Genomic DNA, 16,003 nt, shown 5'->3' with positions numbered 1-16,003 from the left:
TTTGAAGCATATAAACTTGAAATTACACGCTATCAGAAATTGTAAAATACGGCGAGTTTCTAAATTTTTCTAAAAAGTTATGATGTAAATACGAAAAGGGGATGAAGTATCCCCATTCTCCCCTACGTTGCTTTCAAAATACCAACCCAAATTTTCTTCTTACCCACAGAATTCACGATGGGTGACGACAGCCTACTCATAGAACGTGCCACAGACCTTATCAAATGCTGCAAATTACCCCGGTTAACTCGTAGCGTCGATGAAGCTCCCCTCACACCGGCTACATTCCAGGAGTTCTTAGCATGCCTCAACGCAACCCTACCGAAAATCTTCGATCTCATCACACAGCACGGCAACAGACTGCTCGGCTATGACCCATACAACCAGGATAACCTGGACTTCCGGCTTCAGTTAGTACTCATCGTGACGGAACAACTTCATGATCCACAGGGGCCTGTTCTTGATTTCCAAACCGAACATCTCGTCTTTCGAGCTCAAATCAGTCGAATCTACAGTGAAGGACTGCTGGAGAACATTGTCCTAGGGGAAGGAGCGGATCAGCTACAAAAGCACCTTTGGCAGCACTATCAGAAGGTGCTTCCCGGCAAGGAATGGATGTTCCATCTAGGTGATTTGCTAAGTTTTATTCGAATTTGTGAGTTGCTGTTCAGTGGACTTCTGCCAAATGTTCCTGAGTTGACACAATCAATTGCATCGTTGATGCTTTCGATCGGCATATCATTAGTTGAGTACCACGATCCAGAATACGAACTTTTTGGCCTGCGATTGTTCAATGTGCTGCTGAACAAAGAACACCGCAAACTGATGATGGATAGCAATATCCATCAGGTCGTGTTCCAGAACGCTTTTCGGCTAAATGCCAAGTCTAAAAAAGAACAATTTCTGCGTAATCTTTGGCAGTGCCACTATCAGTATCTCGAGTTGACCGAAGCACACAGTAAGGATTTTTCTAAGGTAATTAACGCATTATATGATCGTTTAGATAATTTATTAAGTTCTGGGTTATTTTCCGTCCCCCATTTTTAAATTAATTTTTTTTAAAGAAATGATAACGATTGTTTAATTGAATATTTTCTCAAGGTCATTCGGTTGTATAACTGCTGTTATACACTAGAAAACTTACCGTGCGCGGGGATAGAAACATTCAAAAATCCAGTGTACCAAAGGCAAAATTGTCATTTATTCCGCGACTAAACCGTTGAACTGTTCCGTTTTCTTTACAAATGTTTCTTTATATACAACTTCAAGGACATGGTTTTGTAACTGTTTTTGGGAAACATACCCTGATATATCTTTTTATTTTTTAAGTGGTCCAAACTAGACGACGTCATCGAAACCCTTCTGGATGGTCTAGCTTTCGAGCAAAATTTGGAACAATCATCGGTTCTGCTGCTCTATTTGCTGAAATTGCTGACCATCGATCTGCCAAACCACACTATTGATGATCTCGATGATATCCAAGCGCTGGACAACAAGTGTCACCTATACGAGCCGGTGCTGGAAGACCTAAGAAAGCTGTGCGCCCTCGAATTCCGTAATCGTCGGTTCTACCGGTGGCAGAAACGTCTCCTATCCATGTTACCATTCGAGCTGGAAAAGGCAACTAGTGGCATCAGTCGTGAACATGGAAGATATATGCATGTGAGTTTTTTTATCAAACATATTTTTCATATTCGTTTCATATTCAAATAATTTTTTTCCAGGGTGTAAATCTGCTCTTCGTGCTAGTCGTTTTTGCCATCGAACCGGAGGCCATCGACAGCACTCTGGAAGCGAAAACTGCGCTAGTAAACTTTTTGATCACATTCAAGCAGCACATGCGGGACCAGTACGGCCGGATTCAAGCGATCCGGGGCAAATGTGATTTTCTTCACTCGCTTAAGGTGAGCACCACGAGCCCAGCCAGGTTGGATTAGGTGTGTTGAATTTTCTAACATTTCCCTATTTCGAATTTGTAGGCATCCGTTTCCTGCGACAAATCGATTTCCGTGTTTGGACGCTCCGTGGTCGAGCGCTACTTCAAGGATTGCCCAGAAATGCTAACCTTGTTTGGACCGGATGGCGAGGAGTCTTATCAGGAAGATAGAATTTTCTACGAGTGCTTGAAAGAGCTGCAGCGCAATAATTGATTTGGCTGCTTTTAAAATTACTTCGACAGTAGGTTTAATAATATGACTGTTTGTAATCAATAGATAATAGCGGGATTCTACTGTATATATTTCGAGCTATCTGAGCTCGTTTTTTTCTGAATTATAAATTTTATTTAAGAATATTCTTATACTATACCAACATTTTGTGCATATTGATTACTGTTTGCATACTCAAAGGCGCTTATCGCGCTCACTTTTTATAACGACTAAAATGCAAGTTTATTAAAACAAAATGTTAAAGTAATTTGTTGTAAGCTGTATTCCCTTTGTGTTTTTTGCATAAGATGTGAAACAATTTTTAAATTGAAAAAAATACGTTAGTTTTTTCTTATCAAATGTATTTCAACAAAAAAAAGTACATTTGGTAAAATTTCACAAAAAAGAAGAGTACGCCATTTTTCGATCGAAAAAAAGTACATGTTCTCTTAACCTTCCAAAGCTGTTCGCAAAATTTCCGTACAAATCTATTTAAGATAAATTTTACCTGTAGTTTACGTAAGTTCTCCTGGCCGCAAATATTGACCGATTTCGATGAATTTTAATTCATTGTATAGATAATTTATTCTAGTTTCTCAATATCGAAAAATAATTTCGAAATATTTTACAAGATCACCAGTAGCTGATTCCGAATGAAAAAAGTCCCGAAAAAGAGCTCTTTTTAGAATGCTTATTATAACTTGTGACAGGTTTCAAATATCGCGCTGATTTTATAATATTTGGAATTGTCAAGAATAAATCTATCCAAGGATGTATAATTTTCTGGTGGTCCAAAGGAAGTTTTGGCCGCTATCCCGGAACTTCCGGTAGGAAAAAAATCATACTCCAAAAAGTCACCCAATTTTGGCTTTGCATTGCTGTATCTCGCTTACCAATGGACCGATTCTCTAAATTCAAATTTTAGTTTTTTTTAGTTAACTTGATTATTATTTTCGTAGAACATAGTTGGTTCCTCAAAAATCTCAGTTGTTCAGTATATTGTAATGAAACTCACATCTTTTTTGTCATTTTTCAAACTCCCCCTCGTGTCGGTGGGTTTACGGGATTTTGATAGCGTGATTTCTCTAAAATTTGAACTCAAATAGGTCACTTTTTATATACCTAGAGATTCATTAGAATCTCTTCTTTCGATTGACATACTTTTTGTGTGGTGTTTTGAAAATTTGTAGCAACCATTTTCGAATTTACTGAATGCTGCCAGATTTCAGCCAGTTTGGCCCACGTTTTCAGCAGGTTGGTGTACAAATCTCGCACCCCTCACGTAGCCGCGGGAGAAGCAAATCCTTTAGCTCTCTTTTTGTCCCTCACCAAATCTACCACCCAACCCAGAAGCAGGAGGAACTGCCGTCTCGCCGAGTGGTTTATTGATTGATTGTGCTGATGCCTCTTTGCGTAGTAAATGTTTTGATTTTAAAATAGAAAAAGATTATTTCTACAAATTGAAATATGCTTCTTGAATCTTTTTAGATATTTTATCATAAGAATTCTTCAGTGATACATTTGTTTTGAATGTTATAAGCATTCTAAAAAGAGCTCTTTTTCGGGACTTTTTTCATTCGGAATCAGCTACTGGTGATCTTGTAAAATATTTCGAAATTTTTTTTCGATGTTGAGAAAAAAAGAATAAATTATCTATACAATGAATTAAAATTCATCGAAATCGGTAAATATTTGCGGCCAGGGGAACTTACGCAAACTCTTGGGTCATATAGACCCGAACAGCCTAATTACGGATTTTTTTGAGCGAGCACTTCCGGTGGTCACAGGAAGTTGCCTAGTACTACAGATTGTGTATTTCGTGATTCCCCAGGGAAGTTTTCAAAATCAAATTTTTGCGATTTTTTCTCGAAGAGTTATGATGATTTGAATGTGCGCTTCGGGTCATATTGACCCGAACGACTTTGGAAGGTTAAAAGAGTACGTATGGTATCCCTAGTTTAAATGCCTTTTCCTGTTATATAAGAGCGAAAAGACAAATTAAGTCAGCCTGATTTGTAAGATCAATAAAAAGCTCAAAATTTACACAAGCAGAACATTCAATGTACAACCGAAATAATAAGTCGAGTACTTACTTGAATCCGAAAATCCCAATTGAAATTACCACAGGCGGCGAGCACACAAAACACAATCTAAAAAATGGATAGTTCTTCCGACTAAAAACGCTCTTTAATTTATTACTGTTCTATCGAATTGAATGATATTCTCATTTTATTATTACCATCAATCTTACACATTTGAGTCAATGGTAAGATACTATGCAAAAGTGCTCTTCCTTGTCCCTATTCTTGAAATACGAAATTTCCAATTCGGTACTATATAGTCTGTGCACATAAATCAGCTTATTTGCTAAGTTAGTAAATGTTCAGTTAAATAGGTTTTTTAATATTGAATGATGTAAAATTTTCTGCCAATTACCACAGCGTAGATCATCTTAAATCAAATCTGCCACGTTCATTGGCATTTCATCAATCTGCGTCGAGTAGTACTGTTCGATATCTCGCAGAATTCTGATGTCGTCGCTCTTAACAAAGTTGATGGCCACACCCTTACGGCCGAATCGACCCGAACGACCGATACGATGAATGTACAACTCACGATTGTTCGGCAGATCGTAGTTGATGACCAGGGACACCTGCTGCACATCGATACCACGAGCCCAAACGTCGGTTGTGATGAGGACACGGCTCTGGCCCGATCGGAACTCCTTCATAATCTCGTCACGCTCCTTCTGGGGCATGTCACCGTGCATGGAGCTCACGGTGAAGTTGGCTTCTCGCATCTTCTCCGTCAACCAATCGACCTTACGCTTGGTGTTGCAGAAAATGACTGCTTGGGTAATTGTCAGTGTATCGTACAGATCGCACAGGGTATCGAATTTCCACTCCTCTCGCTCGACGGCCACGAAAAACTGCTTGATGCCTTCCAGCGTCAGTTCATCACTGCGGGTGAAGAGAAAAATGATTAAAATAGGTAGGTAGGATGTAATTTTTATGGAAATTGTACATTTTTTCGATAGAAATTGGTTGCAATGTCAACTTTGAACTGCCATAACTCTTTTCTCTGGTGATACTTTCATTAAACTTTCTGCTAGAGATGTACCAACGGCCGAATATTGACCTTTTCAACTATTCTGCCCAAAACTGCCAAAAAACTTAAGCGATTAATTCATTTTGCTTCTATTTCTTCCATGTTAATGCCCCTCATGTATTTGAGTCGATTATTTTCAACCAGATGAGGTTTTACAAGAAGAGGTCTCCCTGATTTTCGAAATGTTTATCATCAAAGATATTGGGTTCCTGAGAAATCTGGGACAAAACATACTTATTTGGTATGGAAATAGATAAATATTCTTCATTTTTTCTTCCGTTTTTTTTTTTAAAGAATAGAGTCTAAATTTTGTTCAGATTTTAATTTTTTTTTAAGAATTCGTCCTGAAGTGCTCGACCGTGTGGTTGAAAGTATGGTATGCTTAAGTTAGTAAATTAAAGATCATCTTTGTTTTTAACAACTATACCGTTTTCATCAGATGACTTCAGGTTTTCGGAACATATGAGACAAGTAATTCATTCGAAAAGGCTCAACAAATCTGATGCTGGCATGCTATTAAGTTTATCTTATTTATAACGACACAATTCAGATGTTGTTGAAAATGATCAATACAAACTATTACAAACACACAAAGAAAGAGAAAAACACCCTCTGTGAATTTTGAAACATTCGCCAAATTTTTAATTGAATGTTTGCAGAATAATTGTGTCACCTTAAAGTAAAAAAAGTAAGTAGGTTTTCGGTACAGACCTATTCAAATCGAGTAGTTTTGTTAAAGTTTAAAAGAAATACGTTTTTTCAAGTCCCTCCACCTGAAATGTACCAACCTTATATTCAGTGCCGGTGGAAAATGTGATTATAAATTGAATGATAGTTCACATAGCACTCAAAGGGTTAAAAATAAAACAGGCCAACATTTTTTTTGAATTGGATAGTTGAGTTTTTTAAATCTAAGATTCACACGGGTCCTAATGAATCGAGCAAAGTTGTCGTAAATATTTAAAGTGAAAATGAAATACATACAAGAAAACAATAAAACGAGGAAATAAAACTTATAGATCCTACATATAGACATATCCAAACATTAATCAACATACCGTTTTACAAGAATCCGAATCGGATCCGTCATAAATTTGGACGTCATTTCGAGGATCTCGTGCGGTAGTGTGGCGGAAATCAGCACCACCTGAGTGGCCGGCGGCAGATACCGGTAAACGTCGTAGATCTGCTCCTTGAAACCTTTGTTTAACATTTCATCCGCCTCGTCTAAAACCAGCATCTTGATCGAACGAGTTCGCAGCACCCGTCGCTTAATCATATCGAACACTCGGCCCGGTGTTCCGCTGACTACATGCTGACCGTAGTCCAACTTTCGGATGTCCTCGCCCAGATTGGTTCCACCGATGCAAGCGTGGCATTGGACGTTCATGAAATCTCCCAGCGCCAGAATAACTTTCTGAATCTGGACAGCCAATTCACGGGTGGGCGAAAGGCAAAGTACCTGTGTTTCTCTCAGCGTCGTATCCATCGACTGGAGGATGGCGATGGAGAAAGTTGCCGTTTTACCGGTACCGGACTGGGCTTGAGCGATGACATCCCTGCCTTTTACTATCGGAAGAATACTACGCTGTTGAATGGCAGATGGTTTTTCGAAACCTGAATGCGGAATTAAGCTCAAATTAACATCTTTTCTAGAAACCCGGACAAAATGGACACTTACCATAAGCATAAACACCCCGCAGTAACTCCTCGCGGAGGCCCATGGAATTGAAGGTTGGGAGCACTTCGACATCTTCACTGGTTTCGAATTCCACATTTGAGAGGTCTTCGTTGGCCGGGACTCGTCTTCCTGCCATTGCACCGTAGTTTCGGGGAAAGTGTTTCACTTGATTTTTTTTAGCACGAAACGATGGGAAAATGCGTCCTTCTCTCGGCTCGAAGCGAAATTGAATGCGTGCGTGCGATGTCAATTTGATGCAGAATCCACCTCCGTCATTCATTCGTGTGTTAGCTCTGTTCAATGGTATAGCAAAATATTTCTTGTTTTTGGTATTGGCGATTTGCAGTTCAAAACGACTCTCAGAGGGCCCTGCGATCAAAAGGGTGATATTATGGATTGAAACGTCAAGACACATATTATTTTTTCAAAACAAACGGGAAAATTCCCAAATTTTGGTGTTAAGAGGTCAATTAATCAAGATTGGATTGCTGATTAAGGTAAGAAAAAGTGAACTACACAATCTTTCATACTTTGCAAAGTCGGATATTATTCAATTGTATGTTATTTTTTAGGTTGTTGAAAACTGTGTTGTTCCAAATTGTAAGAGCATCAGTACCGGTAAGTGCTATCCCAGGTGTTAACCCGGGACACATTCTCGGTCTTATTTTAGCCTTGGCAGCTCATTTGCGCACTGGTAAGTGCTAAACTGGTTCCCATTTTTGCCACTGGTGACGCATCGATAGGTGTTGTTGTTGTTTGTTGCTATTTTCTTTTGTAAATTTTCCCCAGACACTTTAGCACCTGTCAAATCAGGAGCTGGTCGGTATTCATATTTGACTCCTGGCTCGCTTTTTTAACACCCAGGAGCAAGATAACACCTGGTTTGAAACCTTACGGTGCGCCGTCCAAGTGTCAAAATGGAGTGTTATTATAGCTTTGACACCTGACCGCTGCTGATACTCTAACAGCGAGGAAAACCTACCCGGAATCATAATTTTTCAGTCTAGAGCATAAAGGAGTTTTTTTGAATTCATGATGAATCACTCGGAAGGTAATTAACTACAACCTTTATTAGTTAAAAAATAAAACAATTTTCGAAAACATAAAAAATTAAACGCAACAATAACAAACATTCGGATTACAAGAACAAAAAGAAGTTTGCGTGTGAGAACGAAAGGAGGAAAGAAATACCGAAAGGCAATTGGCAAAATTAGAGAAAGTGGATTAAATAATCACCGATAAATATATTACTTTCGATTTTGATGCGTCGCAAATCCATAGCAGGATCGTGAACTTTATTCCTTCACAAAAGAAGAATCATCCTGCAAAACCATCATTATCATGGAATAATTGAATTTAACAAACCCGAGTTTAAGATATAAAAGATTAACTAAGCGATGTTTAGATGTTTGTTAAACTTATTCAATCCAAAATTTAAAACAATATTCTAGAAACAAGAATCCGAAACCTTTTACACTCATTACTGAATTTATTCAACAAAATTTAAATAAAATCGTTTCCGTTGAAATCGACTACAAAAACGACATTAAATATATTGCATAAAATCCAAAAAACAAACTGTACAAAATCAGGTTTCCTAGAGAAGGAAACTACAATGAAGTTTTTCGAAAAGAAGCCTCTCGATTCTGTTTAATTCATTTAATTTATTTTAATATAGAGAAAATCAAGGAATGAATCATCCACGTGGATATAAAACCCGGAAAAAAGGCATTTCTCTGGAATAATCTTCAATTCATCGGAGATTAAGCTGAAAAGCCCGAGAGGAACCATTTGCAATTAAATGGTTTCAGCAACAGTTAAATTGAGCGTAACTTGAAAACAAATTTGAACTCGAATTCATCACAATTTGTTCGGACATAATCCTCAACATTAACAAGAAACTATCAGAACAGCTGAAGAGCTCGAAAGTGAAATCAAAATTGAATTTGGTTGAGAAAATACCGAAAAATTCTGTTTGCTTATGGAAGAAATATCACATTAAGTAAATGATTGATTTTCTTATCTAATTCAATCATTGTTACTGGCGGAAAGTTGTCAGTTTCCAGAAAAATTTTAATTTCGAAAACAACTTGTATTTACCGCCATGTAAAAAAACAGCTATCATCACCCTTTTGTAAGTTCCGTAACTGAAATCTAGTTAGCGCTGCATGTCAAAAAGTTTTGCTGCAAATCGCCAATAGCAAACTATTTTTATAATGAAATCTGAGCTTTTGTTTTTTTTCGTCTACATGCAGAGAAAACTTGTATTTTGAAACAAAATAAAACTGACTTTGATACAAAACAATCTTTTTTTTTTTTCGAATCAAATTCCTGTTTTCTTTGGATGAATGAATTAAAGCAGGGGTGAGCAACCTTTTGAACCAACGGACAATTTAAATTTGAAATCTTGTCGACGGGCCGCACTTCAAATAATTTTTTTTTTACAAATAAGCAGAACTTCTCGTCATTTTTTATAAGTAAAACTTTTTTAGCAAAAACAGTTTTGAAAAAGGGAAGATAAAACGAATTCACGTGTTTAAAAACAGGAATTCAACAAAACGTTTTTAATACCCGATATTATTGAAAAGGTACATCAGAAAAATCTTTGTCATATTTAAATTCTCTCAAAGTGATATTTTCACTGTTAATTCTCTCATTTTTTTATAGTACCGTAAAACGGAGTAACATTGATCACCGGGATAGTTTTGATCAACATGAAATTTTGTACCATACTGATTAATAACTATGTCTAAAGTTAAAATATCTTGAAACTTTTTTTACGTTTGAAAACTTATAAGTTGAGTTTCAAATTGGAAGAAACTTCGTTTGTTTTTGAAAATTTTAAAAGGTATAATTTCAAAATCTTGAAACATCTATTTTTTCGAAGGCTCGCAAATGATGCAATCAAAGCGTTTAGAAGCAGCAGGTTTTATTTATGAGACAGTTTAACTTTTTTCCTTAGTTTATAGTTTATAGTTTTGGTGTAGTTTTGGTTTTTCTTTTTGAGGTAATTTATTGATATTTAAAAAATAGGGATGTTTTCCAAGAATAAGCCAGTCTATGACAAAAACCTAAAAACCCTATCAGATGGTAAAGTTAAAGTTTGAAGCAAAACATCAAAGGGGGGGTAGTGCGAGGGCCTAAAGAATTGAATGAAAGCAGAATTTATTTTTTTTTTGTAGTTAAAATTTTATAAGCATGGGTGAGTGGGGAATCATGGGTCACTTTTTTTTCTTTGTTCCATAACTTCTTTATTATAAAAGATAAAATGAAAATAAAAAATGGTATGGATTTCTACATTTTTAAGGTATCATATGGCATTTTTTTTATGTTTTAATAAGTTATTTTCCCCAAGTTCTTACTGTTTAAAAAAAAGCAATATTTTTTGGATTTTGCAAAATGGTGGGGAATTGTCCAAATTGACCAAATAACAAGCAAAGTTGATAAGTTGACCTAAAACTGTAATTGCATAATTCATTTTGTTATTTCAAAGCTATTTCGGACGATGAAATAAAAAAGAGACATATATGTATGATCGAATAGATTATCTCAACACACATATGAGGTATTCAAAGTGGCCCACGTTACCCCACTCTCTCCTAATGTTAAACAAATTTCCCCTTAATTTTGTTAAGATGGATAGGTTATGGCATCCCAATTAACCACTGGGCCCATAACCTGTTAAGATGGATAGGTTATGAGAACACCAGTTAACCACTGGGCCCATAACCTGTAGAGATTGCTAGAGTAATCGATTAAAAACGCGATTTGAAACTCTTGTTTAATGTAGGGTACCATATTACAAGCGCACCTTATAGTACACATATATTGATCAGCAAGTATGTTACCTTGTCATAGATAGAAGAGAAAAGATAGAGAGTAAGAGGAGGAGGAAAGGGAAGAAGAACGGGGAGTTTTAGCTTGGTACGCGGACAGGAAAGACGCGAATAAATCGTTGTGCAATATATCTAATTGCGAAAGTGGAAATTGCATCCGAAACCCCACGAAGTCCTTACATCTGGCGACGAGGATGGCGGAAAACATGGTGAGTTCAGTGGAAAACAGAATTAAAAGTGAAAAATTAGACAATTTGTGTTGGGAAAAAGTCCATCCTAAATGTGGCACGAAAGCCAAAATGGCGTACATTTTGATGGTCGAGACCAAAGAGAAAAAAAGGGTGAGAGAATTCCCGAGGGGCACCCGATTATACGTGACTCAATTTCTTGCTCTCTTGGCTCTGAGGAGTGGGAGAAGTATGAGTAATTAGATGTTTGTTTTCCTTGTATTGAGGTACATTGTTTGAGAATGTTGGTGATATCCGAGAGGAGCGAAGGAATGAAAGTGTTGAGCTTTGAGAAGCTAAATGAAATGATGCGCAAGTGTTCTGAGGAACAAACATTGTTTATTATTGAGCTTTGAGAAGCCAAAGAAGAAGATGTTCTAGAGTTCTGAGGAACTAACATTCGAAAACATTGTGCTTTGAGAAGTTTTGACAATGACGTGTGTATTGACATATTAATTAATTGCATTACAGATCAGCGAGTCGCGAGCGATTCCACCATTTCGATGTGAAGAAATAGCCCGAAATCAATTATCCAAAGAATGGAAGAGTTGGAAATCTTCACTGGAAGTATATTTCGAAGCGTTTGATGTAGTTGACCAACGGAAGATGAAAGCACTTCTTTTGCATTTTGGTGGAAGACAGTTACAAAAAGTTTTCGGAAATCTACCTGATGTAGACAAAATTCCTTTGGTTGCGACTAAGGTGAACTGGTACGATTTGGCCATTAGCAAGTTGGACGATTTTTTCGAGCCTGGTAGGCAATACATCTTGGAACGCTGTCGACTGCGGAAGATGAAACAGGCGAAAAACGAAAGATTTTCACATTTTATGATGCGCATTCGTCAGCAGCTCGCTGATTGTGGCTTGGAGAAATTTTCCACGGAAGTAAGGGAAATATTGACCGAAATATTCCTTACAGATGCTATAGTCGAGGGATGCGAATCTGAAGAACTCAGACGTCGCATTCTTCAAAAGGATAGATCGCTTGCCGAGCTGGAAGAGCTAGGTGCAATGATGGAGGGCGTAGAACAGCAAATGAAGGACATAAGCTCGTTGAATCCAAATGAAAGCAATATAGAAAAGGTTTTTAAAGTGGAATCTAGATTCGTAAGAAAATCAACAACATCAGGTCGTGCGCAGCGAAAACTGGAAAAGAAACCATATGATGCACGGAAAATGAGATGCTTCAGTTGCGGAATAGATGGTCACATTTCTTCATCATTGCAGTGTAAAGCTCGCGATCAAAAGTGCAGAAAATGTGACAAGAGGGGGCATTTCGAGGCTGTGTGTGGAAAACGATATTTCAACAAGCGGGATGTTAATTTCAAACACCAAGAAGGAAAAATTCGATTGATAACTGAAATTAAAGACGAGTTTGATGATAAAGCAGAAGAAATTGTTGCGGAAGACGCTGAGAATGTTCCAGAGAAAAAGAGCAAAACATATTATTGTTTTTACTCTGGAAACGAAACAAATCTCATTGAATGCGTGGTAGGCGATGTCCCTTTGAAGTTGCTGATTGATTCAGGCTCTGATGCTAATTTGATACCGTTAAAAGTCTGGGAGGAAATGAAGCAGGCGCAAGTAAACGTGGCGAACATGATCAAAGGAGGACAACAGACTTTGAGAGGATATGGGAACACGAAGCCTCTTCAAATAGTTGGGACGTTTCAGGCTAACATAACTTGTGGAAATCAAACGGTCTCAGCTAAATTTTTTGTTGTTGGTGAAGGACAATGTTGCTTGTTGGGCGACACAACGGCCAAAGCTCTGGGAGTTTTGAGAGTCGGATTAAACATAAACCAGGTCGAGGATAAGTTTTTACCGTTTGGTAAAATTCGTGACATGCAGGTTCAAATTCATATGAATCCTGAATACAAACCGGTCTTTCAACCTGTACGTAGAGTGCCGATACCATATGAGTCTGCTGTAAATGAGAAGATTGAGCAGTTATTGGCTCGAGATATCATTGAGGTAGGAGGTTTATGTTTTCTTCGAAAGGATTTCCAATAACAGTTTCCAGGCTGGATGTCATAAGATTGATTTATCTTGAAAGCAAATAAATGAATAATAAAAGTAGTAAAATTGTTTAATGTTTTAATGCAATTTATTTCGTAGATTAAAACTGGACCAACATCTTGGGTTTCGCCACTAGTTGTGGTGGGAAAAGCGAATGGTGAGCCAAGGATTTGCCTCGATTTGCGTAGGGTAAATGAGGCTGTGCTTCGTGAACGATATCCTATGCCAAATGTGGAAGAACTATTAGCTAGAATTGGTAAAGGAGCAATCCGTAGTAAGCTAGACATTAAAGATGCTTTCCTGCAAACTGAGTTGGCCCCAGAATCTCGAGACGTCACGACGTTCATAACACACAAAGGGCTGTTTCGGTTTAAAAGACTGCCGATGGGTCTGGTGTCCTCCCCCGAAATTTTCCAAAAAGTTATGGAAGAGATTCTCTCTGGCTGCGAAGGAACGTTCTGTTACATAGACGACATATACATTGAAGGGTCAACTCGTGCAGAACATGATAAACGACTTCAAGTCGTCATGTCGCGCCTGAAAGATCGAGGAGTAGTTCTCAACCATGAAAAATGCCAAATCGGCGTAGCCGAGATTGAGTTTTTGGGACACGTCATTACAGCCCAGGGTATTAAACCTTCTGTTAGTAAAGTGGATGCCATCAAATCTTTCCGCCGGCCAGAGAACGTTTCGGAATTGAAAAGCTTTCTTGGCCTGGCAAATTATTTGAACAAATTCATTCCAAATCTTGCCAAAATTGATGAACCCCTTCGTCATCTCTTGTTGTCGTCCAGTAAATTTGAATGGAAGGAACCGCAGCAAACTGCATTTGATGCTATCAAAGTTGCCCTGGCAGTTGACACGATTTTGGGACACTTTAATGTTGATGATCAAACGTCAGTCATATCGGATGCTAGCCCATCGGCCCTTGGAGCTATTCTTTTTCAAACGGACACAACCGGAGAGTCTCGAGTAATAAGCTTCGCTTCTAAATCACTAACGACCACTGAGAAGAAGTATTGCCAAACGGAAAAGGAAGCGCTGTCGTTAGTATGGTCGGTCGAAAGATTTCAAATGTATTTGTTGGGCTCAAAATTCGATCTTATCACTGACTGTAAAGCTTTGGTTTATCTTTTCACTCCACGGTCTAGACCCTGCGCTAGAATAGAGCGTTGGGTTCTCCGACTACAGGCTTTTGAGTACACAGTTAAGCACTGGCCTGGTGAGAAAAACATAGCTGATGTATTATCTCGACTCTCAACACTGAAAGCAGAACCGTTTGATATGTCTGAGGAACTGTTTGTAAACGAAATAGCTCTTGCTGCAGCATCGACTGCTGCGATCCGTTGGGAAGAAATTCAAAGGGTTTCTAAGGCAGACAATGAAATTCAAACGGTTATTCAATGTCTACGCAACAACCGTCTCCATGATTTGCCGGTGGTTTATCGCATTGTCGGAAGAGAATTGTGCGCGATTGAACATGTAGTTCTGCGGGGTGACCGTATAGTAGTCCCAGGTAATCTGAGGGAGCAAGTATTATCTTTAGCTCATGAAGGTCATCTCGGTTCACGATTGATGAAAAGCCATCTTCGCACATCAGTATGGTGGCCAAAAATGGACCAAGACGTGGAGACGTTTGTGAAGCGATGTTATGGCTGTACGTTAGTATCTGCTCCAGAAGCTCCAGAGCCTATGGCGCGTCGAGAGATGCCGAACGGACCGTGGGAAGACGTAGCCATCGATTTTCTGGGTCCGCTCCCAGACGGACAATTTCTGCTAGTAGTGATTGACTATTACAGCAGATATTTTGAGATCTGTGAAATGGATTCTATAACGGCGGAGTGCACAATATTTCAACTGATGCAGATTTTTAGTAGATTTGGAATACCACTCACATTGACCGCTGACAACGCACCACAATTGAGTGAAGATTGTGAGGCGTTTTCAAAGTTTTGTAAAGATCAAGGCATTAAGCTACTTAATACCATTCCATATTGGCCCCAAATGAATGGCGAAGTGGAACGCCAAAACAGGACCATATTGAAACGACTCAAAATTGCGCAGGAGCTGGGCCAAGACTGGAAGATGGAACTGCAGAAATTCTTGTTGGCATACCGTAGTACTCCACACTCGACAACAGGGCGGTCACCTGCTGAATTGTTATTTGGGAGGAAAATAAGATCTAAAATTCCACAATTGATGCCAACATATGTAGGTGACGAAGAAACCAAAGAACGTGATCAAATACAAAAAGAGTTAGGTCGTGAATATGCAGATAAGAAAAGAAGAGCTACTCCGAGTTCAATTGTTGTAGGGGACAAGGTATTGATTAAAAGGCAAAAGAAAGATAATAAACTAAGTGGTGATTTTGTAAACGAAGAATACATAGTACAGGAAAAACATGGAGGGGATGTTATAGTTAAATCGTCAGTTTCTGATAGGATATATCGTAGGAACGTTGCTCACTTGAAAAAACTATGGGCTCCTCAAGAAAATGAAAAGTTAAGTATCTCTTCTGAAGATAGGACAACAGAGCCTACTAATGAGAACTCGAAAAACGATGAAACGGGCACTCATAGAGTAGGTGAGAAACGTATTCGTAAAGAACCTAAATGGCTTGAAAATTATATACCCCATTAGTCAAAGATTTGTCAAGGGGGATGTAGGGTACCATATTACAAGCGCACCTTATAGTACACATATATTGATCAGCAAGTATGTTACCTTGTCATAGATAGAAGAGAAAAGATAGAGAGTAAGAGGAGGAGGAAAGGGAAGAAGAACGGGGAGTTTTAGCTTGGTACGCGGACAGGAAAGACGCGAATAAATCGTTGTGCAATATATCTAATTGCGAAAGTGGAAATTGCATCCGAAACCCCACGAAGTCCTTACATTTAAGGTTTAAGGTTTAAGGTTTAAGGTTTAAGGTGATTTTATTTGAGACGAACACAGAGTATAGCCTAAAACTAGATCGGTTACATTAGT

At 38.3% G+C, this 16,003-nt stretch overlaps 3 protein-coding genes across 4 annotated transcripts in view; 2 read left to right on the top strand and 1 right to left on the bottom strand.

Moving 5' to 3' along the window:
- LOC129739999 (uncharacterized) overlaps positions 1 to 4,214 on the top strand; it is a 135,869-nt gene extending 131,655 nt beyond the window's left edge. For both annotated transcript variants that reach the window (XM_055731578.1, XM_055731579.1), the window contains 4 exons: positions 170 to 975; positions 1,330 to 1,662; positions 1,725 to 1,904; positions 1,980 to 4,214. In XM_055731578.1, coding sequence (XP_055587553.1) covers positions 178 to 975; positions 1,330 to 1,662; positions 1,725 to 1,904; positions 1,980 to 2,150 — 1,482 coding nt within the window. In that variant the 5' untranslated portion in view covers positions 170 to 177 and the 3' untranslated portion in view covers positions 2,151 to 4,214. The remainder of the gene's footprint in view (positions 1 to 169; positions 976 to 1,329; positions 1,663 to 1,724; positions 1,905 to 1,979) is intronic.
- Positions 4,215 to 4,329: 115 nt separating this feature from the next.
- Positions 4,330 to 7,182, bottom strand: LOC129739998 (eukaryotic initiation factor 4A-III). Its single transcript, XM_055731577.1, has 3 exons — positions 6,937 to 7,182; positions 6,314 to 6,872; positions 4,330 to 5,107 (listed from the first exon to the last, which is right to left on the bottom strand). Exons 1-3 carry the CDS (start codon positions 7,070 to 7,072, stop codon positions 4,600 to 4,602), a joined length of 1,203 nt encoding a protein of 400 aa, XP_055587552.1. The 5' UTR covers positions 7,073 to 7,182; the 3' UTR covers positions 4,330 to 4,599.
- Positions 7,183 to 11,071: 3,889 nt separating this feature from the next.
- LOC129737926 (uncharacterized protein K02A2.6-like) lies at positions 11,072 to 15,658 on the top strand. Its single transcript, XM_055729095.1, has 3 exons — positions 11,072 to 11,113; positions 11,471 to 12,973; positions 13,118 to 15,658. The coding sequence occupies exons 1-3, from the start codon at positions 11,072 to 11,074 to the stop codon at positions 15,656 to 15,658; spliced, it is 4,086 nt and encodes a 1,361-aa protein (XP_055585070.1).
- Positions 15,659 to 16,003: the final 345 nt, after the last annotated feature.

Source organism: Uranotaenia lowii, chromosome 1 (assembly GCF_029784155.1).
Source record: "Uranotaenia lowii strain MFRU-FL chromosome 1, ASM2978415v1, whole genome shotgun sequence".
NCBI lineage: Eukaryota > Metazoa > Arthropoda > Insecta > Diptera > Culicidae > Uranotaenia > Uranotaenia lowii.
The sequence above is the reverse complement of the archived record's forward strand: the minus strand, read 5'-3'. Positions and strand labels throughout refer to the sequence as shown.